Raw genomic sequence first — 26,886 nt, 5'->3', positions numbered from 1 at the left:
GAGACAGAGTTTCACTGTTGTCGCCCAGGCTGGAGTGCAATGGTGAATTTTTGGCTCACTGCAACCTCCGCCTCCTAGGTTCACGTGATTCTCCTGCCTTGGCCTCCTGAGTAGGTAGTATTACAGGCACCTGCCACCACACGCAGCTCATTTTTTTTTTTTTTTTTTAATTTTTAGTAGAGACGGGGTTTCACCATGTTGGCTAGGCTGGTCTCGAACTCCTCACCTCAGGTGATCCACCCACCTCAACCTCCCAAAGTGCTGGGATTACAGGCGTGAACCACCATGCCCAGCCAGAAATATGATTTCAAATATTTTATTCTAGTCTGTGGCTTTTTTCTCATTCTCAAGGTTCTCTTTGAAAGAGAAGATGTTCTTAATGATTATAAAGTCTAATTCATCAGTGCTTTCTTTTATGGACCATGCTTTTGGTATTATACCTAAGAAATATTTGCTTATTCCAAGGTCACAAAATTGTTCTTATATGTTTTCTTTTATAAATTTTACAGTTTTAGGTTTTATAATTAGGTCTGTGATCCATTTTGAGTTAATATGGTGTAACATGTAGATAGATCAAAGTTCATTTTTGCATATGGATATCCAGTTGTTCCAGCACTATTTGCTGAAAAGACTGTCCCTTCTCCACTGAATTGCCTTTGTACCTTTATTGAAAATCAGTTGACCATATACATGTGGATTTATTTCTGGAGTCTATTCTGTTTTGTTGATGAATATGTCTATCTTTGCCCAATACCAAACTGTCTGCATTACTGTTAGTTTTGTAATATGTCTTGAAATCAGTTGGTCCTAGTCTTCCAACTTCATTCTTTTAAAAGTTGTTTTGGCTATTCTAGGTCCTTCATATTTTCATATGAATTTTAGAATCAGTTTGTCAATTTATACAAAAAAAGAAAATGTGACTGTTATTGGATCAAATCTATAAATCAACTAGGGAAGAACTGACATTTAAACAATACTAGGTCTTCCAACCCAGCAACACAATGTATCTCCATTTATTTATATTTTATATAATTCTCTTAGCAATGTTTTAAAGTTTTCAGTGTACAGGCGTTTCACATTGTTTGTTAGGTTATCCCTAAATATTTCATCTATTTCATGTAAATGGTATTGCTTTTAATTTCACTTTTTCAATTGTTTGTTGTTAGTATACGGAAATACAGTTGAGTATTGTACATTGATCTTGTATCCTGCAACCTTGCTAAACTCATGTATTAGTTCTAGTAGTTTTGTTTTGTTTAGAGATAGGGTCTGGCTCTGTCACCCAGTTTGGAGTGCAGTGGCGCAATCTCCGCTCAATGCAGCCTCAAACTCCTGGGCCCAAGCAATCCTCCCACCTCAGCCTTCTAAGTATCTGGGACTAAAGGTATGCACCACCATGCCCAGCTAATTTTTTAATTTTTTTGTAGAGACAAGGTCTCACTTTGTGCCCAGGCTGGTCTTGGACTCCTGATCTCAAGTGATCCTTCTATCTCAGCCTCCCAAAGTGGTAGGATTACACTTTGGGTGGATGAGCCACCATGCCTGCCCTGTTTCTTCTTTTTAAATGTTTCACTGGATTTTCTACGTAGATGATCAGGTCATCTGAGGGTAAAAATATTTTCATTCTTAAATTTTTTAAAAAGTAGGTGACTTTTATTTATTTCTCTTACCTTATTGCACTGGCTAAAACCTCCAATGTTGAATAGAAGTCATGAGAGTGGACATCTTGTCTTCTGTCTGATCCTAATAGGAAAGCATTTGGTCTTTTACCATTAAAAATGATGTTAGGTATAGTTTTTTATAGATGCACATTATCAGGTTGAGGAAGTTCTCTTCTTTTGAACATGTTTTAATCTTTTTTAACTTTTATTTTAAGTTCTGGGGTACCTGTGCAGGTTTGTTACGTAGGTAAACGTGTGCCATGGTGGTTTGCTGCACAGATCAACCCATCACCTAGGTATTAAGCCCAGCATCTATTAGCTATTCTTCCTTATGCTCTCCCTCCCCCAACCTTCCCCGACAGGCCCCAGTGTGTGTTGTTCCCCCCATATGTGTCTATGTGTTCTCATAGTTCAGCTCCCACTTAAAAGTGAGAACATGTAGTGTTTGGTTTTCTGTTCCTGCATTAGTTTGCTAAGGATAATGGCTTCCAGCTCCATCCAGGTCCCTGCAAAGGACATGATCTTATTCCTTTTTATGGTTGTATACTATTCCATGGTATATATGTACCACATTTTCTTTATCCAGTCTATCATTGATGGGCATTTGGGTTGATTCCATGTCTTTGTTGTTGTGAATAGTGCTGCAGTGAACTTATGCATGCATGTATCTTTATAATATAATGATTTATATTCCCTTGGGTATATACCCTATAATGAGATTGCTGGGTCAAATGGTATTTCTGATTTTAGATCTTTGAGGAATTGCCACACTGCCTTCCACAATGGTTGAACTAATTTACATTCCCATCAACAGTGTAAAAGCATTCCTTTTTCTCCACAACCTCGCCAGCATCTGCTGTTTCTTAACTTTTTAATAATCACCATTCTGACTGGCAAGAGATGGTATCTCATCATGGGTCTTTTTTTTTTTTTATATTTTTTAGACATTGTCTCACTCTGTCACCCAGGCTGGAGTGTAGATCTCGGCTCACTGTAACCTCTGCCTCCTGGGTTCATGCGATATCTGGGTCCAAGCAATTATTGTGCCTCAGCCTCCTGAGTAGCTGGAATTACAGGTGGGCACCACCACACTTGGCTAATTTTTATATGTTTAGTAGAGACAAGGTTTGCCATGTTGGCCAGGCTAGTCTCGAACTCCTGACCTCAAGTGATCCACCCACCTCTCATTGGGGTTTTGATTTGCATTTCTCTTATGATCTGTGATGTTGAGCTTTTTTTCATGTTTGTTGGCTGGATGTATGTCTTCTTTTGAGAAGCGACTGTTCATGCATGTCCTTTGCCCACTTTTTAATGGGGTTGTTTTTTTCTTGTAAATTTGTTAAAGTTCCTTGTAGATTCTGGATATTATACCTTTGTCAGATGGATAGATTACAAAATTTTTTTCCCATTCTGCAGGTTGTCTGTTCGCTCTGATGACAGTTTCTTTTGCTGTGCAGAAGCTCTTTAATTAGATCCCATTTGTCAATTTTTGGTTTTGTCACAATTGCTTTTGGCATTTTTGTCATGAAATCTTTGCCCGTGCCTATGTCCTGAATGGTACTGTCTAGATTTTCGCCTAGGGATTTTAGTTTTGGGTTTTACATTTAAGTCTTTAATCCATCTTGAGTCAATTTTTGTATATGGTATAAGGAAGGGGGTCCAGTTTCAATTTTCTGCATATGGCTAGCCAGTTTTTGCAGCACCATTTATTAAATAGGGAGTCCTTTCCCCATTGCTCGTTTTTGTCAGGTTTGATGAATACCAGATGTTTGTAGGTCTGTGGTCTTATTTCTGAGTTCTTTATTCTGTTCCATTGGTCTATGCATCTGTTTTTGTACCAGTATCATTATGTTTTGGTTACTGTAGCCTTGTACTATAGTTTGATGTCAGGTAGCATGATGCCTCCAGCTTTATTGTTTTTGCTTAGGATTGCCTTGGCTATTGGGGCTCTTTTTTGGTTCCATATGAATTTTAAAATAGTTTTTTTCTAATTCTGTGAAGAATGTCAATGGTAGTTTAATGTGAATAGCATTCAATCTATAAATTACTTTGGGCAATATGGCCATTTTCACAATATCCATAAGCATGAAATGTTTTTCTATTTGCTTGTGTCCTCTCTGATTTCCTTAAGCAGTGGTTTGTCGTTCTCCTTGAAGAGGCTCTGCACTTCCCTTGTTAGCTGTATTCCTAGGTATTTTATTCTTTTTGTAGCAACTGTGAATAGGAGTTCATTCATTATTTGGCTCTCTGCTTGCCTGTTGTTGGTTTATAGGAATGCTAGCAATTTTTGCATGCTGATTTTGTATCCTGAGGCTTTGCTGAAGTTGCTTATCAGCTTAAGAAGCTTTTGGGCTAAGGCAATGAGGTTTTCTAGACATAGGATCATGTCATCTGCTAACAAAGATGGTTTGACTTCTTTTCTTCCCATTTAAATATGCTTTATTTCTTTCTCTTGCCTGATTGCCCTGGCCAGCACTTCTAATACTAGGTTGAATAAGAGTGGTGAGAGAAGGCACCCTTGTCTTGTGCCAGTTTTCAGGGGGAATGCTTCCAGCTTTTGCCCATTTAGTATGATACTGGCTGTGGGTTTGCCATAGATGGTTCTTGTTATTTTGAGGTATATTCCTCAATACTTAGTTTATTGAGAGTTTATTGAAGAGATGTTGAACTTTATCAAAGGCCTTGTCTGTGTCTATTGAGAAAATCATGTGGTTTATGTGATGAGTTACATTTACTGATTTGCATATGTTAAACCAACCTTGAATCTCAGGGATGAAGCCAACTTGATTATGATGGATAAGTTTTTTGATGTGCTGCTGGATTTGGTTTGCCAGTTTTTGCTGAGGATTTTTGTATTGATGTTCATCAGGGATATTTGTCTGAAGTTTTCTTTTTTTTAATTGTGTCTCTGCCAGGTTTTGGTATCAGGACGATGCTGGTCTCATAGAATGAGTTAGGGAGGAGTCCCTCCTTTTCAATTGTTTGAAATAGTTTCAGAAGAAATGGTATCAGATCCTCTTTGTACCTCTGGTAGAATTCAGCTGTAAATTCATCTGTTCCTGGGCTTTCTTTTGGTTGCTAGGCTATTTGTTACTGCCTGAATTTCAGAACTCATTATTGGCCTATTCAGGGATTCAATTACTTCCTGGTTCAGTCTTGGGAAAGTGTTTGTGCCAAGGAATTTACCCATTCCTTCTAGATTTTCTAGTTCATGTGCATAGAGGTGTTTATAGCATTCTCTGATGGTTGTTTGTATTTCTGTGAGGTCAGTGGTGATATCATTTCTCATTGTGTCTATTTGATTTTTCTCTCTTTTCTTATTAGTTTAGGTAGCAGTCTATTTTGTTTTATTTTTCAAAAAAACAGGTCCTGGATTTGTTAGTTTTTGAAATTTTTTTGTGTCTCTATCTCCTTCAGTTCCAGTCTGATCTTGGTTATTTCTTGTCTTCTGCTAGCTTTGGGATTTGTTTGCTCTCAGTTGTCTAGTTTGCTTAGTTGTGATGTTAGGTTGTTGACTTAAAATCTTTCTAGCTTTTTGATGTGGGCATTTAGTGCTACAAATTTCTCTCAACACAGCTTTAGCTGTGTCCCAGAGATTCTGGTACATTGTCTCTTTGTTGTCATTAGTTTCAAGGAACTTCTTGATTTCTGCCTTAATTTCATTATTTACCCAGGAGTCATTCACGAGCAGGTTGTTCATTTCCATGTAGTTGTATAGTTTTCAGTGAATTTCTTAATCTTGAGTTCTAATTTGATTGTGTTGTGGTTGGAGAGACTGTTTGTTATGATTTCAGTTCTTTTGCATTTGCTGAGGAGTGTTTTACTTCTGATTATATGATCAATTTTAGAGTGCCATGTGGCTATGAGAAGAATGTATATTGTGTTGTTTTTGGGTAGAGAGTTCTGTAGATATCTATCAGGTCCATTTGATCCAGAGTTTAGTTCAGGTCCTGCATATCTTTGTTAATTTTCTGTCTCAATGATCTAATATTGTCAGTGGAGTGTTAAAGTCTTTCACTATTATTGAGTGGGAGTCTAAGTCTCTTTGTAGGTCTCTAAGAACTTGCTTTATGCGTCTGGTTGTTCCTACATTAGGTGCATATGTATTTAGGATAGTTAGCTCTTCTCATTGAATTGAGCCCTTTACCATTATGGAATGCCCTTGTCTTTTTTATCTTTGTTGGTTTAAAGTCTGTTTTGTCAGAAACTAGGACTGCAACCCTTGCTTTTTTCTGTTTTCCATTTGCTTGGTAAATTTTCCTCCATTCCTTTATTTTGAACCTATGTGTGTCTCTGCACCTGAGATGGGTCTCTGGAAGACAGCATCTGGGTGTTTGCTGATGCTGATGGGTCTTTGCTCTTTAGCCAGCTTGCCATTCTGTGTCTTTTAATTGGGGCATTTAGCCCATTTACATTGAAGTTTAGTATTGTTATGTGTGAATGTGATCCTGTCATCATGATGCTAGCTGGTTATTTTGCCAAGTTGTTTATGTGGTTCCTTCATAGTGTCACTGGTCTGTGTACTTCAGTGTGTTTTTGTAGTGGCTGGTAAGTTTTTCCTTTCCATTTTCAGTGCTTCCTTCAGGAGCACTTCCTTCAGGGCAGTCCTGGTTGTAACAAATTCCCTCAGCATTTGCTTGTCTGAAAAGGATCTTATTTCTCCTTCACTTATGAAGCTTAATTTGGCCTGATATGAAATTCTGGGTTGGAAATTCTTTTCTTTAAGAATGTTGAATATTGGCCTCCAGTCTCTTTGGCTTGTAGGATTTCTGCTGGAGAGGTCCACTGTTAGTCTGATGGGCTTCCCTTTGTACATGACCTGGCCTCTCTCTCTGGCTGCCCTTAACATTTTTTCTTTCATTTTGACCTTGGATAATCTGATGATTACATGTTTTGGGGTTGATCTTCTTGCGAGGTATCTTACTGGGGTTCTCCACATTTCCTGAATTTGAATGTTGGCCTGTCTTGCTAGGTTGGCGAGGTTCTCCTGGATGACATCATGAAGTATGTTTTCCAACTTGGTTCCATTCTGCCCGTCTCTTTCAGGTACCCCAATCAGTTGTAGGTTTGGTCTTTTTACACAATCCCGTATTTCCTGGAGGTTTTGTTTCTTTGTTTGTTTTTGTTCTTTTTCCTCTATTCTTGCCTGCCTGTCTTATTTCAGAAAGACAGTCTTCAAGCTCTTGAGATTCTTTCCGTTGTTTGGTCTACTCGGCTATAGACACTTGTGATTGGATTGTGAAGTTCTCACATTGTGTTTCTCAACTCCATTAGGTGTTTTATGTTCCCCTCTGAACTGGCTATTCTGGTTATCAGCTTCTGTAATGTTTAATCATGATTCTTAGCTTCTTTGCATTGGGTTAGAATATGCTCCTTTAGCTCAGCAAAGTTCGTTATTACCCTCATTCTGAAGGCTACTTCTGTCAATTCAGCCATCTCAGTCTCAGCCCAGTTCTGTGCCCTTGCTGGAGAGGTATTGCAATCATTTGGAGGAGAAGAGGCACTCTGGCTTTTGAATTTTCAGCATTTTGCATTGATTCTTTCTCATCTTTGTGGGCTTATCTACCTTCAATCTTTGAGGTTGCTGACCTTTGAATGCAGTTTTTGTGGGGTCTTTTTTGTTTAGGTTGTTGTTGCTGCTTTCTATTTTTCTTTTAATAGTCAGGCCCCTCTTCTGCAGGGCTGTTGTGGTTTGCTGGGGGTCCACTCTAGAACCTAACCACCTGGGTCCCTCCTGCACCTGGAGGTATTAACAGTGAAGGGTGCAAAACAGCAAAGATGGCTGCCTGCTCCTTCCTCTGGGAGCTCTGTCCCAGGGGGACACCAACCTGATACTGACCTGAACACTCCTGTAAGAGGTGTCTGGGGATCCCTTTGGGAGGTCTCACCCAGTCAGGAGGAATGGGATCAGCGACCTGCTTAAAGAAGCAGTATGGCTGCCCTTTGGGGGAATGGGTGCACTGCACTGGGGGGGATCCCCTTTTGTCCAGACTGTCCAGACTCTCCAGAGCCAGCAGGCAGGAAAGGCTAAGTTGGCTGAATCACAGAGACTGGCCACTCCTCCTTCCAGGGACTCTGCTCCAGAGAGATCAGAGTTCTGTCCATAAAATCCTGGCTGGAGTTGCTGAAATTCTCACAGGGAGGTCCTGCCCAGTGAGGAGGGATGGATCGGGGTCCCACTTAAAGAAGCAGTCTGGCCACGATCTGCCACATCAGCTGTGCTGTGCAATGGGGAGGAAGTTCTCTTCTATGCTTAGTTTGTTGAGACTTTATCAGAAATTGATATTGAAGTTTGTCAAAAATTTTTTTCTGTATCTACTGAGATGATTATATAGTTTTCTTTTTTAGTTGGTAAATGTCATGAGTTATTGATCAATCTTTGGATGTTAAACAAACCTTGCATTCCAGGGACAAACCTCACATTGTCATGATGATGTATTCTCTTTTTAACATTTAGTCATACTTAATTTGTTAAAATTTTGTTTAAAATTTTGAATCTATGTCATAAGACATATTAGCCTATAGCTTTCCCCTTCCTCTTCCTCCTCCCCCTCCCCCCCTTCCTCCTCCTCCTCTTCTTCTTCTTCTTCCTCTTCCTCTTATTCTGTCTATTCAATTTTGATATCAGGGTAATGCTGTCTTCATAGAATGAGTTGGGAATTACTTCCTTATTTTCAGTTTTTTTTTTTAGAAGAGTTTGAGTTGAACTGGTAATATTTCTAAGGCACAGCTTAGTTGGGTGCCTGTGGTTCAGGTTTTCACATAAGAATACAGTCAAGGTGTCATCTGCTTCAAAGTTCACTGACATGGCTGTTAGTAAGCCCCAGGTACTTGCTGGCAACAGGCTGGAAACATCAGTTCCTTGCCAGTGTGGGCCTCTTTACAGGAAAGCTCATAACACAACTGCTGGCTTCCCACAGAGTGAGTTAGTGGGACAATGAGAGAGATCCAAGATGGAAGCCACAGTTTTTGTGACTTAATGCCAAAAGTGACATCTCATTAATAAGCAACTCAGTAAGTTCACCCCATACTCAAGGAGAGAGGATTTCATAGGAGTGTGACTACAAGGAGTTGGGAATCATTGAAGAACATCTTAGAGGCTGCCTACCATAGTTGTTTACATTACCTTATCCCTCATATCTGTAGAATCTATAGTGATGTCACCTCTCCCATTCCTTATTTGGGTAATTGTATCTTATTTCTTTTTATTCTGATCACTTTGGCTAGAGGTTGATCAGTTTTACTTATCTTCATAGCTTTTGGCTTTACTGACTTTTTCCTATTGTTCTTCTGTTTTGTATTTTATTTTCTAACCTGATCTTTATTATTTCCTTTCTTCTACTTACTTTGGGTCTCATTTGCTCTTTTTTTCTGTTTGTAGAGTGGAAGCTAAGGTCATGGATTTGAGACATTTCTTCTTCTCTAATATGGAGTTTAGTGCTCTAAATTTCCCCCAATACTGCTTTAGTGGCATCCAACGAATTTTAGGTTGTATTTTTCATTTTAATTCTGGTCAATATTTTCTAGCTTTCCTTTTGATTTCTTTTTTGACCATGGATTATTTTAAAGTGTTCTATGTAGTTTCTACATATTTCAGGATTTTCCAGAGATCTTTCTGCTGTTGATTTCCATTTTGATTGTCAGAAAACATACTTTTAATGACTTGAATCATTTTTTTTTTTTTTTTTTTGAGACAGAGTCTTACTGTGTCACCCAGGCTGGAGTGCAGTGGCATGATCTTGGCTCACTGCAATCTCTGCCTCCCGGGTTCTCCTGCCTCAGCCTCCCAAGTAGCTGGGACTACAGGTGCACACCACCATACCCATCTAATTTTTGTATTTTTAGTAGAGATGGGTTTTCACATGTTGACTAGGCTGGTCTTAAACTCCTGACCTCTGGTGATCTATCCGCCTCAGCATCCCAAAGTGTTGGAATTACAGGCATGAGCCACTGCACCCGGCTTGAATCCTTTTAAATTTAATGAGACTTTTTCTATGGCCCAGAATATGATATATCCTAGTAAATGTTCCATGTATACTTCAAAAGAATATGTATTCTGCTATTGTTGGGTGAAAGGTAATATAAATGTCAATTGGGTCAAGTTGGTTTATAGTGTTCAAGTTTTCTTTATCCTTACTGGTTTTGAATTTTTTTTAATCAAAATTCAATATCTGCAACTGGATTTAAACATTTTGTATTATTTTATTATGTTAAAATATTTTCTTCCTCTTCTTTCTTGCATGTACACACACATGAATACTCACACACACAGTCACAAATTTAGAGACCACAGAATTGTAATGAAATAAAGCATCTGATTGTGATGTTGCATCTTTTAATAAATGTATTGTTCAATAAAACACTTTTTTGAAACTGGGTTATTTTATCTTTCCTTGTCTGACCTTGTAAGCCACTTAATTGTAAAATGTGTTTCTATTCAGAGTACCTCTTAATATTTTATTCTTTATGCCAAGTCATGCTCCCACTGCAAACAAAACAGGCAGCAAAGTCTTTAATAGAGTGAAAGAAATATAAGGGTTTCTAGTATAATGCTGTTTACAGGTGTTCCTGTTTTAACAGGATATATAAATGCTTGATAAACCCTGTATTCCGCAAAATTATATGTAAAAATAATAGTTTGTGGGGAAAATAGGATGGGGTCATAACACTCAAAAGAGTTAACTTTGTAACAAGAGTATTAATAAAATATTAAATCTTCCAACTAAAACACTACCACCCAGTAAATGTCCACTATCATTTGTACTCAGTATCAAAGTCAACTTCTACAGTCTTAAATCTCAAGACACAGGTCCTCAGGGGCGTTCATCTCCAATAGATAACATTGTCAGAAAATTAAAAATCTGCTCTGGATCTGTGCTTTCTTTAACAATCAACTGAAGTTTTTAAACATAAGGCAGATGTCTTCCCTGCTTCTTCATCTACTCCTACAGCCTCATGTTGTAGGGAAAACACAAGTTCTTAAGCCATTAAGCCAGCCACTACTTGCCCTAAGGGAAGGAACTGCCAAGCTTAAAGCTTCCTTTACTAGCTGTGAGAAAGCTTGCCCCTGAATGTTTAAACTATTGATTAGGTGGGGGAAAAGTAACATATGAATCAATGACATAATTTTCTTATTACCAACTGGGTAATACCAATTAAGTATTACTTTGCATTATAGAAACATGTTATAGCTGAAAAGACTACTCCATAGTTCTCTAACCTTGAAATGCATGATTTTCCCAGTCATTTTGTTGGCAGTAGCCACCGCTGGGATTTAAATCTCTTTCCTTCCAGGATCACTGGATGCATATTTACTGAGCACCTATTATGTCCCAGAGTCTGTTCTAAATGCTGGAGACACAGTGGTGAGCACAACAGGACAGGTAAAGTCCCTGTGTTCACAAACTTCCATTCTGGTAGGGGATACAGACAATCAACAGGTAAATCAATAAATATGGTAATAGCAGACTATGCTTGCTATAAGGAACATAAAACAGGCTGATAGGATATGGAATGAGATGAGCGGGTGATCATGGGTAGAGATGCTATTTTAGATAGGATGATCAGGGAAAGTGTCTCTGAAGAGGTGACATTGGAGCCAAGACCTACAAGATGAGAAGGAATTAGTAACGGGAAGATCTGAGGAAGACTTCCAGGCAGAGGGAACAGTTCAGGAACAGTAAGTACAAAAGCCTTGAGATGGGAGTCAGTGTAGTGTGCTTGAGGAACAGAATGAAAAGTGGCTGAGGCAGTCTCTGGGGTATACTCTAGTTGGAGTGCCACATATCACCACCATGCTGAGGTTGACCCAACGACCAAGTCACTGCTGCTTAATAATTCCATGTTCTCCATGCCTAACATGGCAAAACAGCATCCCAAAATGCAACTGACCGACTCTCATCTGAGTGTCAAATCCACAGGCAATGGAGCACAACATGCTTGGTCACCACACAGGGTAAGGCTGGAGTGGGGCTGGACGAGTTTGGCTGGTTTGAGGAAGCTGTTAATGTCTGATTGTGGGCTCCATCTAGAAGTCAGCTGTGGGCTAAGGAGAGGGCTGGGGCAGGGCTTCTCATGAGGCACCCTGGGACAGCTGTGGTACGATGAGGGTACAGTGCTGGGGTGGGAGAGATGGGATGGGCCCTGAGGAAGGATGAAATTGCATCCAAGCCAAGGTGCTACAAGTCCCTTTAGAAAAACATCACCATTTTGCTTCTTTTGCGAATCCTGGGAGCCATACTTACCTTGATGAGCCTGTGACTTTCCAGTCAGCCAGAATTATCTAGCAAATAGCCAGGTAGTAGTGCTTCACTGCTTTTGCAGAAACCCTAACTCACCCAGACTGGTTCTGCTGTGCTGTCCTCAAGTTGAGTGTTGCTTTGGAATCCTCTACATGGTCTTCATTTTAAATATAAATACCTCATCTTCTCAGAAGGATTGTACCTCCATTATAGAGAGAGACTCTTCATTCTCTTCTTTGGATACCCTTGCAGTAGTTAGCACAATACTGACCTACATCTTTCTCTTTCTCAACAGGTAGACTATTTCAGAGGGAACTTCTCATGTGGCTTAATCCTGTGGTGGGAGACCAGCTAGCGGCTTGTGCTGCCAAAATAATACTAACATTCTGGGTTTCATGATTCAGCTATGTGTGATGAGAAACTGGGCTGCTTACCTGTTCTTCCTGCAGCGAATTGTAAAGGCAAGAAAGAAAAGTATCAGCACAAGTCCACAGCTGAGAAAAGTCCAAACAATACCCAAGAGGACAGGAGATAATGAAGAGATGGTCTTACTGCTGTGGTGGGAAGATGTCTGAGGACAGAATAAGGAGAAGCTGTTAGGAATGAAGGATTTTCTACAGGTCAAAAACAAACTGCCCCATCGTCACCAATGCTGGGAAATATGTATCCTGCATGAGCAGTTCCTCCTCCCCCTCCTCCCCTTCCTCATCCTCCTTTCCTTCTACCTCCTGCTCCCCAACACCACCACCACCACATACATCTGAGCAGCCCTGGTATCCCGTGGCTGCTCACTTACAATTGTTGTCTTGCAGAGATCATGAAGGGGTCTCCGATCCAGCTCCTGGCCAGGAAAGCTGTCACACAATTCAGAGCAGTTTATTTCAGGCTCCATGTCACCACATGCCCCTGTTGGTGTGTGCTTATTCACAGTCTTGGTTACCCACTGGTAGGGATGCAGATCTTTGACTAAAACACAAGAGCAACTCAAATCTTTTCTTCAGAGGTCCCATTTTGGAGCTGGCTGCAGGCTCAGAATCCAGAGTGAACAACACATTCAGGTAGAAGCAAAGGGTTATTTCACTAGGCTGCTTCATCAGATAGCCTTCAACTGGTCACCCTCCAAAATCAGACATCCTTCAACTGGTCGCGGGCTGCCAGTGCATGCCATGTGAGTCAAGAGTGGACATCTTAGTAACCATCAGGCTACACAAAGTGATGATTCTGATTAACCACCAGATGGCAGTCACTGCTTGAGTACCCTCACTCTGGTTCCTGAAGAAAGGAAAGCAATTAAACCTGTTAAACAAAGGCACGCGCGCGCGCACACACACAAACACATAAATGGTTTATTACAGAGGTTTTAAAATATCATCTATTTTAATTACATAGTTATATTTTATTATACACTTTATTATATATATTATAAAGGTATCAAATATACTTAAATAAACATATTTTAAGCCATTATAATAAATAATATTTTTAAAACAAAGATAAAACATATCTAACATTTTCTGCAGTTTCTTTTCAGATCCTTTTTATGGCCCAGTACTGTAAAGACCTTAGCTTAGACTTGTGAGCCACATCTTTCTTTTTTCCATACTGGAAAACCCAGTGCCCTCCCAGGATCTTTCTATGCAGTTCATGGCTTAAGCTCTGTCTGATCCTGGATGGTGCTGGGCTCAGGTGCCCCATGCTGTCTCCTCACATGATCTGTCGGTCACTCTAGCTCTTGTTCTCTCAGTGAGGAACATTCTATGTCCAGTCAGTTGGGGTCACAGAAAGGTACCCAAGCTGCCTGCAAGAGTCTTTGTTTGTATTTAAACTGTGAGACTAACAGGAGTGAGACAGACTACTCAGACAATAGGGAAAGAAACTGGGGAGCTCTAGGAACTCCTGCAGAGTGAGTGGCTGGCCAGAGGATGGTGTTATTTCTCTCAGAAGATCCTTGCAATATGAATAATGTGATCTAAAGAGAAGCTCAGCCTTGTGGAACGAAGATAGAAAGGCAAAAAGGCTCAAATTAGCACCAGGAGAAAAGATAGCCATATCCCTAATTCTTTAAAGCAATCAATCCCTTAATAGAGAAAATAGATTTGAAATTTTACCAATGGTAATCTAAAAGAGGCTGCCACTTCTGCTTTGTATTTTTTAAACAGCTTAGCACAGTTTTCTTTCATTGTGGAGGAAAATTGGAAAGGCAAAAATATCAGTTACTATTATTTCAATTGCCACTGAACACAGGGCCCATGTTTAAGCCAGAACAACAGTGACAGGTGGAGAGTGCCATCTTTTGAGTCTGTGTGCTTATGCACAAACAATATAGCACCAGGTGCTGGCCATTCATTGGCCTCTCATATGTTCCTGAATTATTTACCAGGTTTATTACAATGAAATCCCAAGAGAACTAAAAGCCACTGTCTCCCATCAAGGCATTTAAATTCTTGCATAGTCTGGTCAGATTATTTAATGCAAAATTAAGAAGCAAATATAAAAACCTATTTGCATTCTAATTTAGTTGAGATTTTAATTGCTAGAAAGATATTTTTTCTTTTCTTTTTTTTTTTAAAGTTAGACATTTCCTATTGTGCCTTCTAGCATACAGCCATACTGCAAACCACAGGGGGGACTATTACAACATGATGGATTAGAAGAAAATGTATTTTTCCTATATTGCCCTTTTAATCATAGTGGCAACTAAGTACACTTATATTTGAACCATTATTCATTCAATGTTTATATATTATTATATCATTTGGAAGAAGTGTGTATGTGTATATATGGGTGTATGTATATATAAAACCTCATTTTGTCCTCACTATAGTGTTTTGTGATGTAAACACTATTCCTCATTTTCAAATAAGTAAACTGAAAAGCAGAGAAGAGGAAAACCCTGCTCCAAATCTGCAGAGGCAAGAATCCCAGGAGTTTACATTCCAAGGTCAATGTCATCCCAGTATACACTCCACATGGTACAGACACTCTGGACTAATCTCTTCCAAGAAGACACCAATGGGCCTCTTGGGTTTCTTCAGCTTCAGTTCCCAGAGCTGCACTTCTGTGGGCTCCCTAGAGCATGGCATGCCATAGTGCCTCTTTACTAGTAGTTCTCAATTATGCAATTTTGCACCTTTAGGGGACATCTGGCAATTCTGGAGACATTTGTGGTTGTCAAAATTAAGAGAAGGGTGCTATTCACATCTAGTAGGTAGATGCCACGGATGCTGCTAAATATACTATAATTCACAGGATGGTCCGAACAACAAAGAATTATCTGGCCCCAAATGTCAATAGTGCTAAGGTTGAGAAACCCTGGTCAATACTGTACACCCCAGGTGGGCTGACAATCTTAAACTTCAATTATCTTTGAGGGATTCTGTGAATATGATGGGGTTGTCCATCTGAACCTAAAGTCCTGGGGGATGCAACTCTGACTTGGGATAAATTTCTGAGCACATTCTAGAGGTACCCTTGGATAAGCTAAACTCACCCGACGTGGAACTCCGAATGCTAGGCCCCTCTTTAGTCCATGGACATCCAGTGTAGAAACTTTATATACTGTGATATTGGGCTCCTACATAGGACAGGCATTAAACTGCAAACTTGGCACACATTCACAGAGATTCACACAAGAGGAGCTGATGAAACAATGAAGGGCTCAGTCATTGAAAGGAAAGAGTTAAATGGTTTCAAAAAGTGTTCAGAGATTGGGAAAGTGGGTGGGGAGTTATCAGAGAGGGTAATGGTAAGACATCTGACCAAAACATATATACAGAATCGAAGGCACAAAGGGAAGGGTCTTCCAGGCCCCTCCAAAAGCTACCTTCCCCCTGTACCCTCACACCAAAGTCTCTAGGGAGAAACTGTTTATGTCACAGGCAGTAGTAGACCCAAGGCCATGCGTGGTAGTGTTTGCAATTTATTTGACAGAGATTACAGAATCCTTCCCAGTGATTAGGATCAGGAAAACAGACACTATTCCCAAGTGCAAGATGGTCATTTGCAAGTTCACCCCTCTGTATAGGCCCGTATCTTTCTCACAAAATCTCTATTCTTCTATACACTATTTATGACCATTTAAAACCGGTCATACAAATACTGTTTTTTAACAAGTTGTTTTGGTTGTTTTGCAGTTGGTAGAACTTCTGCTTCTGTCTGTGAAGAATTAACTGCTGTGCAAATTGCTTTTTTCTGTGAAGTTGAACACCAGACAAAACACATAACTATTTTCAGACATTGTACAACAGATGCCACACAACCAGGGTTCCTAAGAGTTACTGCCTGAAGGTCGTTTCCAGGTCACAGCACGTGGAGGGAAAACCAATCAGAACCTAGAATTCTACCTGAGGTAAGGGGAATGGATTGGAATTTGAGGATGTTGAGGTGGTTAGAATTTGTGGGGCAGAGTAATGAAGAAGAGTGGGGAGAGCACTTTGGAAATCTGCAGAGGATCCCCCTGAGTCTTTTTCTGAGTACTGATTTGAATATGAGCAGGAAGAAACTACTTGAAGAAAAAACATTGATAGGCAATAGCTGAGTAATTCCTGGAGCTCACACAGGGCTGAGACTACGCTGTGTTTCCATCAGCCAGTGTGGAGAGACCCCATAACACGCAGGACATTGGAGAGAATCCTTAGAAAAGCCACATCTTAGTAGTAAAAATAAATTAACCCTAAACTAGATGTTACTCTGGATATACCCTAAAGGAAAGTCTCAAATGGATCAAAGTGATCTGTAAAAACTCAATTGCATTCCAGAACACAACTCAATGCTCTTAAAAGGAATATAACAAGATCCAGTGTTCAACAATGTAAAATTCAAAATAATCACCAGGCATTCAAAGAAATGAAAAAATATGACCTATAACCATAAAGTTTTAAAAAATAGATAAATAATATCATAGAAATAACAGAAATGATACAACTGTCACACAAGAACCTTAAAACAACTATTATAAATATGCTCTAGGATATAAAGCAAAATATGAACAAAATGAGGAAAAAATTGAAAGATAATCCAAATGGAACTTCTAGAGATAACAACAATATCTGAAATAAAAATATAACAGATCAGACACTGAAAAAAGAAACACTGGTTAACTTAAAAACATAGCAATAGAAATTATCCAAAAATCTGACCTCATTTAAAATTGCTTCACACTCCCTCTGGCTTTTGTAAATGTTCTTTCTCTGATCTGCCTTTTCCTCCATTGTCTTCAACAGCTTGTATTTTTATGTATTTATTTTTTTGAGACAGAGTCTCACTCTGTTGCCCAGGCTGGAGTGCAGTGGTGGGATCTCAGCTCACTGCAACCTCTGCCTCCCAGCTTCAAGTGATTCCCCTGCCTCAGCCTCCCTAGTAGCTGGAATTACAGGCACCTGCCACCATACCCAGCTAATTTTTATATTTTTAGTAGAGACCAGGTTTCACCATGTTGGCCAGGTTGGTCTCAAACTCCTGACCTCAAGTGATTCGCCTGTCGTGGCCTCCCAAAGTGCTGGGATTACAGGTATGAGTCACCATGCCCAGCCTGTCCTCAACACTTTTTAATGTGTTATTTATTTATGTATTGGTGTCCACTGTTTATTGTTTGACTTCCCCCATTAGAACACAAATTCTATGAAAGTAAGGATCTTAATTTTGTATACCAGTGTATTTCCAGGTGCATAAAGGGAAAAATGATTGATAAGAATGATATATGGCAGAGGAACAAGATGGCAAAATAGAAGTCTCCACTGATCATTCCTTCTGCAAGGACACCAAGTTAACAGCTATCTACACAGAAAAAAATACCTTCATAAGAACCAGAAATCAGAGCAGAAAGGAAAACTGGACCAAACTCAGCTGACATGTACAAATGGAAGGAGGATTTAAAACAGCCCTAGCCAGAGAGGAATCATCAATCCCAGTGGTCTAAACTTGAGTGCCTGCAAATCTCACCAGGGAGGGCCAGAGTGTTCTTTGTTTCCAAGTAAACTTTAAAAGCAGTCTAGGCCATAAGGACTGCAACTCTTAGGTGAGTCCTAGTGCTGAACAGCAGAGACCCAGCTGGGAGGCAGAGGTTGCAGTGAGCTGAGATCCCACCACTGCACTCCAGCCTGGGCAACAGAGTGAGACTCTGTCTCAAAACAGCAGAACCCAGAGACAGCAGATTGGGAGTGCATGCAACCTACTGAGACACCAGCTGGGGCAGTCAAGAGAGTACTGGCATCACCCCTCCCCTTACCCCAGGCTACACAGCTTACAGCTCCAAAAGAGACCCCTTCCTTCCACTTGAGAATAGGAGAGGGAGAAGTAGGGGAGAACTCTGTCTTGCATCTAGGATACCAGCTAAGCCACAGCAGGATAGGGTACTGGTCAGAGTCATGAGGCCCCCATTCTAGGCCCTAGCAACCCGGTGACATATCTAGATACACCCTGGGCCAGAGGGAACCCACTGCATTGAAGGAAAGGACCCAGCCCTGCCAGCATTTATCACCTGCTAAGTGAAGAGCCCTTGGGCCCTGAATAACCAGCAGCAATAACCAGGGACTATGTTGAGGGCCTTGGGTGAGCTTCTGAGACTTGCTGGCTTCAGGTGGGACTCAGTACATTACCAGCTATGGTGGCTGCAGGACAAAACTCCTTCTGCTTGACAAAAGCAGAAGGAAATGTCAAAGGGACTTTGTCTTACACTTTAGGTACCAGCACAAATACAGGAGATTAGAATACCAAGAGGGCTCTTGGAGCCCCTGATTATAGGACTTGACCTTTGGGCAGCATTTCTGGACCTTCCCTCGGCCAGAGGGGAGCCCACTGTCCTGAAGGGTGAGTCTCAGGCTAGGTAGCATTCGGGACAAGCTGATTTAAGGGACTTTGGGCCTTAAGGGAACATCAGCAGTAGTCTGGCAGTCCTCCTCATGGCCTGGGTTGGCAGTGGCTACAGGATGAGGTTCCTCTGCCTTTGGAAAGGGGAGGGAAGAGTGGGAAGGACTGTGTCTTGTGGTCTGAGGGCCAGCTCAGCCACAATATGACAGAACACCAGGTAGACTTCTAAGGTTTTGGACTCTAGTCCTTGACTCCTGGACCTACCTGGGGCATGGGGGAAGGACAAAGCCTTTCCTCTAAAATCTGGAACACAACAAGGATATCCACTGCCATCACTGTTATTCAACATACTACTGGAAGTCCTAGCTAGAGCAATTGGATAAGATAAAGATATAAAAAGCATCCAAATTGGAAAGGAATAACTCAAATTATCATTGTTTGCAGACAATATGATCTTATATTTGGAAAAACCTAGACTCTATAAGAAAACAATTAGAACTGATAAATTCAATAAAACTGCATGGTACAAAATCAACATACATTTACCCAAATAAATATGAATCATTCTATTATAAAGACACATGCACATGTATGTTCATTGCAGCACTATTCACAATAACAAAGACATAGAATCAACCTAAATGCCCATGAACGGTAGACTGGATAAAGATAAAAAAATAAAGTTCTTGTGACACACAAGAACTTTACAATGCAATCACAAGTATCCATAGGATAGACCAAGCAGTGGAAAGAATCTCAGAGCTTGGACACTATTTTTCTGCATATAGACAGGCAGACAAGAATACAGAAAAAAAGAAAAAGAAAAGGAATGAACAAAACCTCAGAGAAATAAGAGATTATGTAAAGAGACCAAACCTATTACCTGACTGGGGTACCTGAAAGAGAGGGCAGAATGGAACCAAGTTGGAAAACATACATCAGGATAGCATCCAGGAGAACTTCTCCAACCTAGCAAGATGGACCAAAATTCAAATTCAGGAAATGCAGAGAACCCCAGTAAGATACTCCACAAGAAGATCCCTCCAAGACACATAATCATCAGATTCTCCAAGGTGAAAATGAAAAAAAAAAAAAAAAATGCTAAAGGTAGCCAATGAGAAAGTCCAGGTTACCTATAAAGAGAAGCCCAATAGAAAACAGTGGACCCCTCAGCAGAAACCCTACAAGCCAGAAGAGACTGGAAATCAATATTCAACATTCTTAAAGAAAAGTATTTCCAATCCAGAATTTCATATCTGGCCAAACTAAGCTTCATAAGTGAAGGAGAAATAAGATCCCTTTCAGACAAGCAAATGCTGAGGGAATGTGTCACAACCAGGCTGCCCTACAAGCACTCCTGAAGGAAGCACTAAATATGGAAAGGAAAACCTGTTACCAGTTAATAGAAGAACATACTAAAGTACACAGACCAGCGACACTATGAAGGAACCACAAAAACAAGTCAGCAAAATAACCAGCTAGCATCATGATGACAGGATCAAATTCATACATAACAATACTAACCTTAAATATAAATGGGCTAAATGCCCCCAATTAAAAGACACAGAATGGCAAGCTGGATAAACAGCCAAGGCCCATCAGTATGCTGTCTTCAAGAGACCCATCTCAAGTGCAAAGACACACACAGGCTCAAAATAAGGGAATGGAGAAAAGTTTACGAAGTAAAGGGAAAACAGAAGAAAGCAAGGGTTGCAGTCCTAGTTTCTGACAAAACAGACTTTAAACCAACAAAGATTAAAAAAAGAAAGACAAAGAAGGGCATTCCATAATGGTAAAGGGCTCAATTCAACAAGCAGAGCTAACTATCCTAAATATATATGCACCTAATACAGGAGCACCCAGATTCATAAAGCAAGTTCTTAGAGATCTACAAAGAGACTTAGACTCCCATACAATAATAGTGAAATACTTTGACACTCCACTGAAAATATTAGACAAATCATTCAGACAGAAAATTAACAAAGATATTCAGGATCTGAACTAAGCTCTGGATTAAGAGGACCTGATAGATATCTACAGAACTCTCCACCCCAAAACAACAGAATATACATTCTTCTCATCACCACATGGCACTTTCTCAGCAAAAGCAAAAGAATTGAAATCATAACAGTCTTTCGGACCACAGCACAATCAAATTAGAACTCAAGATTAAGAAATTCACTCAAAACCACACAACTACATGGAAACTGAACAATCTGTTCGCAAATGACTCCTGGGTAAATAACAAAATTAAGGCAGAAATCAAGAAGTTCCTTGAAACTAATGACAACAAAGAGACAACATACCAGAATCTCTGGGGTGCAGCTGAAGCAGTGTTAAGAGGAAAATTTACAGCACTAAATGCCCACATCAAAAAGCTAGAAAGATCTCAAGTTAACAACCTAATATCACAACTAAAAGAATGACAGAACCAACAGCAAACGAATTTCAAAGCTAGAAGAAGACAAGAAATAACCAAAATCAGATCAGAGCTGAAATGAAGATATAGACATAAAAAACCTTTCAAAAAAATCAATGAATCCAGGAGCTGTTTTTCTAAAAAAAAAAAAAAAATTAATAGAATAGATAGGCAACTAATTAGACTAATAAAGAAGAAAAGAGAGAAGAATCAAACAGACACAATCAGAAATGTTAAGTAGGATATCATCACTGACCCCACAGAAATACAAACAACTATCAGAGAATACTATAAACACCTGTATGCTAGAGAATCTAGAAGAAATGGATGAATTCCTGGACACATACACCTTCTCAAGACTGAAGCAGGAAGAAATTGAATCCCTGAATATACCAATAAAAAGTTCTGAAATTGAGGCAGTAACAAATAGCCTACCAACCAAAAAAAGCCCAGGATCAGACAGATTCACACCAGTACAAAGAAAAGCTGGTACCATTTCTACTGAAACTTTCCCAAAAAATTGAAAAGGAAGGACTTCTCCCTAACTCATTCTTGAGGCCGCTATCATCCTCATAACAAACCTGGCAGAGATACAACAACAATAAAAGAAAACTTCAGGCCAATATCTTTGATGAACATTGAGGCAAAAATCCTCAATAAAATACTAGCAAACCAGACCAGGCGTGGTGGCTCAAGCCTGTAATCCCAGCACTTTGGGAGGCCGAGGCGGGCAGATCACGAGGTCAGGAGATCGAGACCATCCTGGCTAACACGGTGAAACCCCGTCTCTACTAAAAATACAAAAAAATTAGCCAGGCACGGTGGCAGGCGCCTGTAGTCCCAGCTGCTCGGAGGCTGAGCCGGGAGAATGGCCTGAACCCGGGAGGCGGAGCTTGCAATGAGCCGAGATGGTGCCACTGCACTCCATCCTGGGGACACAGCGAGACTCCGTCTCAAATCATGAATGAACTCCCATTCATAATTGCTACAAAAAGAATAAAATACCTAGGAATTGAGCTAATAAGGGAAGTGAAGGACCTCTTCAAAGAGAACTACAAACCACTGCTCAAAGAAACCAGAGAAGACACAAACAAATGGAAAAACATTTCATCCTCATGGATAGGAAGAATCAATATTGTGAAAATGGCCATATTGCCCAAAGTAATTTATAGATTCAATGCTATTCCCATTAAACTACCATTAACATTCTTCACAGAATTAGAAGAAAATCACTTTAAAATTCATATGGAACCAAAAAAGAGCCCAAATAGCCAAGGCAATATTAAGCAAAAAGAACAAAGCTTGGGGCATCACACTACCCAACTTCAAACTATAGTACAAGGCTACAGTAACCCAAACAGCATGGTAGTTGTACAAAAGCAGACACATAAACCAATGAAACAAAATAGAGAGCTCAGAAATAAGACCGCATAACTACTGCCATCTGACTGTTGACAAGCTTGACAAAAACAAGCAATAGGGAAAGGATTCTCTAATAAATGGCACTGGGGGAACTGGCTAGCCTATGCAGAAAATTGACACTGGACCCCTTCCTTACACCATATACAAAAATTAACTGAAGATGGATTAAAGACTTAAATGTAAAACCCAAAGCGATAAAAAAATAAAACTCCAGAAGAAAATCTAGGCAAAACCATTCAGGACATAAGCACAGGCAAAGATTTCATGACAAAAATGCCAAAAGTGATTGCAATGAAAGCAAAAATGACAAATGGAATCTAATTAAACTTAAGAGCTTCTGCGCAGCAAAAGAAACTATTATTAGAGCAAACAGACAACCTAAAGAGTGGGAGAAAAATTTCTGCAATCTATCTGTCTGACAAACGTTTAATAACCAGAGTCTACAAGAAACTTAAACCAATTTACAAGAAAAACAAACAACACCATTAAAAAGCGGGCAAAGGGCATGAACAGACACTTCTCAAAAGAAGATATACATTTGGCCAACAAACATATGAAATAAAGCTCAACGTCACTGATCATTAGAGAAATGCAAATCAAAACCACAATGAGATACCATCTCATGCCAGTCAGAATGGCTACTATTAAAAAGTCAAAAAACAACAGAAGCTGCCAATGTTGTGGAGAAAAAGGAACTATTGGTGTGAGTGTGAATTAGTTCAATCATTGTGGAAGATAGTGTGGCAATTCCTCAAAGATCTAGAAGCAGAAATACCATTTGACCCAGCAATCCCATTACTGGGTCTATATCCAAAGGAATATAAATCATTCTGTTATAAAGATACATGCACATATATGTTCACTGCAGCACTACTCACAATAGCAAAGACATGGAATCAACCTAAATGCCCATCAATGATATACTGGATAAATAAAATGTGGTACATATACACCATGGAATACTATGCAGCCATAAAAAGGAACAAGATCATGTCCTTTGCAGGGACATGAATGGAGCTGGAAGCCATTATCCTCAGCAAACTAATGCAGGAACAGAAATGCAAACACTTCATGTTCTCACTTATAAGTAGGAGCTGAATGATGAGAACATATGGACACATGTTGGGGGGAAACAACATACACTGGAGCTTGTCAGAGGGGGTGTGGTGAGGGAGGGAGAGCATCAGGAAGAATAGCTAATTCATGCTGGCCTTAATGCCTAGGTGATTTGATGATCTGTGCAGTAAACTACCATGGCACACATTTACCTATGTAACAAACTTGCACATCTTGCAGATGTATTCTTGAACTTAAACTAAAAGTTGAAGAAAAAAAAGAAAATATGGTACATATACATCATGGAATACTATGCAGCCACAAAAAGAATGAGATTATATCCTTTGCAGGAACATAGATGGAGATGGAGGTCATTATCCTCAGCAAAGTAACGCAGGAACAGAAAACCAAATACTGCATGTTCTCACTTACAAGTGGGAGCTAAACGATTAGAACACATGGACACATAGAGATGAACAACAGACACTGGAGCCTACTGAGGGTGAAGAGTGGGAAGAGGGAGAGGATCAGAAAAAACAACTAATGGGTACTAGCTTAGTACCTGGGTGATGAAATAATCTGTACAACAAACCCCATGACATGAGTTTATCTATATAACAAACCTGTACTTATACACCTGAACTTAAAATAAAAGTTTATAAAAAATCAGCAGCATTTCTATATGCCAACAGTGAACTATGTGAAAAAGAAATAAAAATGTAATCACATTTACAATAGCCACATATAAAATTAAATATCTAGGAATTAACCTGACCAAAGAAGTGAAAGATCTGTATAATGAAAACTATAAAACACAGATTACAAAAATTGAAGAAGACACCAAAAATGGAAAAATATCCCATATTCATTGATTAGAAGAATCAATGTTGTTAAAATGTCCATACTACCCAAAGCAATCTACAGATTCAATGCAATCCCTATCAAAATACCAATGACATTCTTCACAGAAATAGAAAACACAACCTAAAATTTATGTGGAACCACAAAAGACCCAGGATAGTTAAAGCTATCCTGAGTGAAAAGAACAAAACTGGAGGAATCACATTACCTGACTTCAAATTATGCTACAGAACTATTGTAACTGAAACAGGATGGTACTGGCATAAAAACAGACTCAGACCAATCGAACAGAGTAGAGAACCCAGAAACTACAGTGAACTCATTTTTGGCAAAGGTGCCAAGAACATTCACTGGGCTAAAGAGGGTCTCTTCAATAAATGGTGCTGGGAAAACTGGATATCCACATGCGTAAGAATGAAACTGGACACCCATCTCTCACCATATACAAAAATCCAAACAAAATGGATTAAAGACATAAATCTAAGACCTCAAACTATCAAAATACTACATAAAACATCGAAGAAAGTCTCTAGGACATTGGTCTGGGCAAACATTTCTTGAGCAATACGCCACAAGCACAGGCGACCAAAGCAAAAATGGAAAAATAGGATCACATCAAGTTACAAAGCCTCTGTACATCAAAAGATACAATCAACGAAGTCAAGAGACAACTCACAGAATGAGAAAAAATATTTGCCAACTACCCATCTGACAAAGGATTAATCACCAGAATATATAAAGAGCTCAAACAACTCTATAGGAAAAAATTTAATAATCCGATTTAAAAAATGGGCAAAAGAGCTAACAAATTTTTCCAACAAAGACAGACAAATGGCAAACAGGTATATGAATAGAAGCTCAACGTCATTTATCATTAGAGAAATGCAGATGAAAACTAAAATAAGATATCTTTTCGCCCCAGTTAAAATGGCTTATATCCAAACGACAGGCAATAACAAATGCTGGTAAGGATGTGGAGAAAAAGGGACCTTTGTACACTGTTGGTGGGAATATACATTAGTGCAACCATTATGGAGAACAGTTTGGAGGTTCCTCAAAAAACTAAAAATAGAGCTACCGTATGATCTGGCAATCCCATTGCTGGGTGTATACTCAAAAGAAAGAAAAGCAGTATATTAAAGAGATGTCTGCACTCCTGTGTTTGTTGCAGCATTATTTATTATAGCTAAGATTTGGAAGCAACCTAAATGTCCATCAACAGATGAATGAATAAAGAAAATGTGGTACATCTACACAATGATGTACTATTCATCCATATATAAGAATTAGGTCCAGTAATTAGCAACAACATGGATGGCACTGGAGATCATTATGTTAAGTGAAATAAGCCAGGCACAGAAAGACAAACATCACATCTTCTCATTTATTTGTGGGATCTAAAAATCAAAACAAGTGAACTCATGAACAGAATACAGAAGGATGGTTACCATAGGCTGGAAAGGGAGTGGGAGGTGGGGGGAGAAGTGGGTATGGTTAAAGTGTATAAAAAATTAGTTACAATGAATAAGACTTACTATTTGACAGTACAACAGGGTGACTATAGTCAATAACAACGTAATTGTACATTTTAAAATGAAGAGTATAAGTAGATTGTTTTTACACATGATCTTATCCCAAAAGGCTGAGAAGCGATAAGAGTGTAAGTGGATTGTTTTTAATTCAAAGAATAAATGCTTGAGGGAATAGATACCCCACTCTCCCTCATGTGCTTATTTTACATTGTATGCCTATATCAAAACATCTCATGTACCCCTAAATATATTCACCTATTTACTCACATAAATTAAAAATAAAAAAGAATGAACATGGTCTCAATGACCTACAGAATAGCAAGCTGTCTAACATACATGTAATTGCTGTTTGAGGGGGAAAAAGTGAGGAGAGAGGAGTAGAAAAAATATTTGAAAATAATGAGCAGAATTTTCGCATTTGATGAAAAGTATAAACCTACTTTTTATACTTTTGTATAAAAGTATAAACCTACTTTTGATCCAGGCTCAACCAATCCCAAGCAGAACAAACACTAAATAACAAAAACAAAACAAGGCACAGAAATTGCTAAAAACCAGCAATAAAGATAAAATTTTAGAAGCAGCAGTCAGATTATGTACAGAGGAACAAGAGTAAGACTTACAACTGATTTTTCATAAAAAATAATGAAAGCCAGAAGAGAATGGAATGGCATCTCTAGAGCACTGGAAAAAAAAATTCAGCCCAGAATACAATACCCACTGAAAATTTATTTCAGAAATGGAGTTAAAATAAAGTCATTTTCAGACAAAGAAAATCTGAGAGACATGCACTATAAAAAAAATGTTAGAGTTAGTTCTTCAGGCAGAAGTAAAATGATACCAGATACAAATTTGGATCTATACAAAGGAATAAAGAGTGCTGGAAA

The 26,886-nt window shown here is 39.3% G+C and overlaps 1 protein-coding gene across 2 annotated transcripts in view; it reads right to left on the bottom strand.

Moving 5' to 3' along the window:
- GPR156 (G protein-coupled receptor 156) overlaps window positions 1–12,989 on the bottom strand; it is an 87,484-nt gene extending 74,495 nt beyond the window's left edge. For both annotated transcript variants that reach the window (XM_017891371.1, XM_017891377.1), the window contains exons 1-2: window positions 12,699–12,989; window positions 12,337–12,473 (exon numbers count right to left, since the gene is read on the bottom strand). In XM_017891371.1, coding sequence (XP_017746860.1) covers window positions 12,337–12,473; window positions 12,699–12,794 — 233 coding nt within the window. In that variant the 5' untranslated portion in view covers window positions 12,795–12,989. The remainder of the gene's footprint in view (window positions 1–12,336; window positions 12,474–12,698) is intronic.
- Window positions 12,990–26,886: the final 13,897 nt, after the last annotated feature.

This window comes from Rhinopithecus bieti, unplaced genomic scaffold, assembly GCF_001698545.2.
Source record: "Rhinopithecus bieti isolate Rb0 unplaced genomic scaffold, ASM169854v2 scaffold_759, whole genome shotgun sequence".
In the NCBI taxonomy this organism is placed as follows: Eukaryota; Metazoa; Chordata; class Mammalia; order Primates; family Cercopithecidae; genus Rhinopithecus; species Rhinopithecus bieti.
The sequence above is the reverse complement of the archived record's forward strand: the minus strand, read 5'-3'. Positions and strand labels throughout refer to the sequence as shown.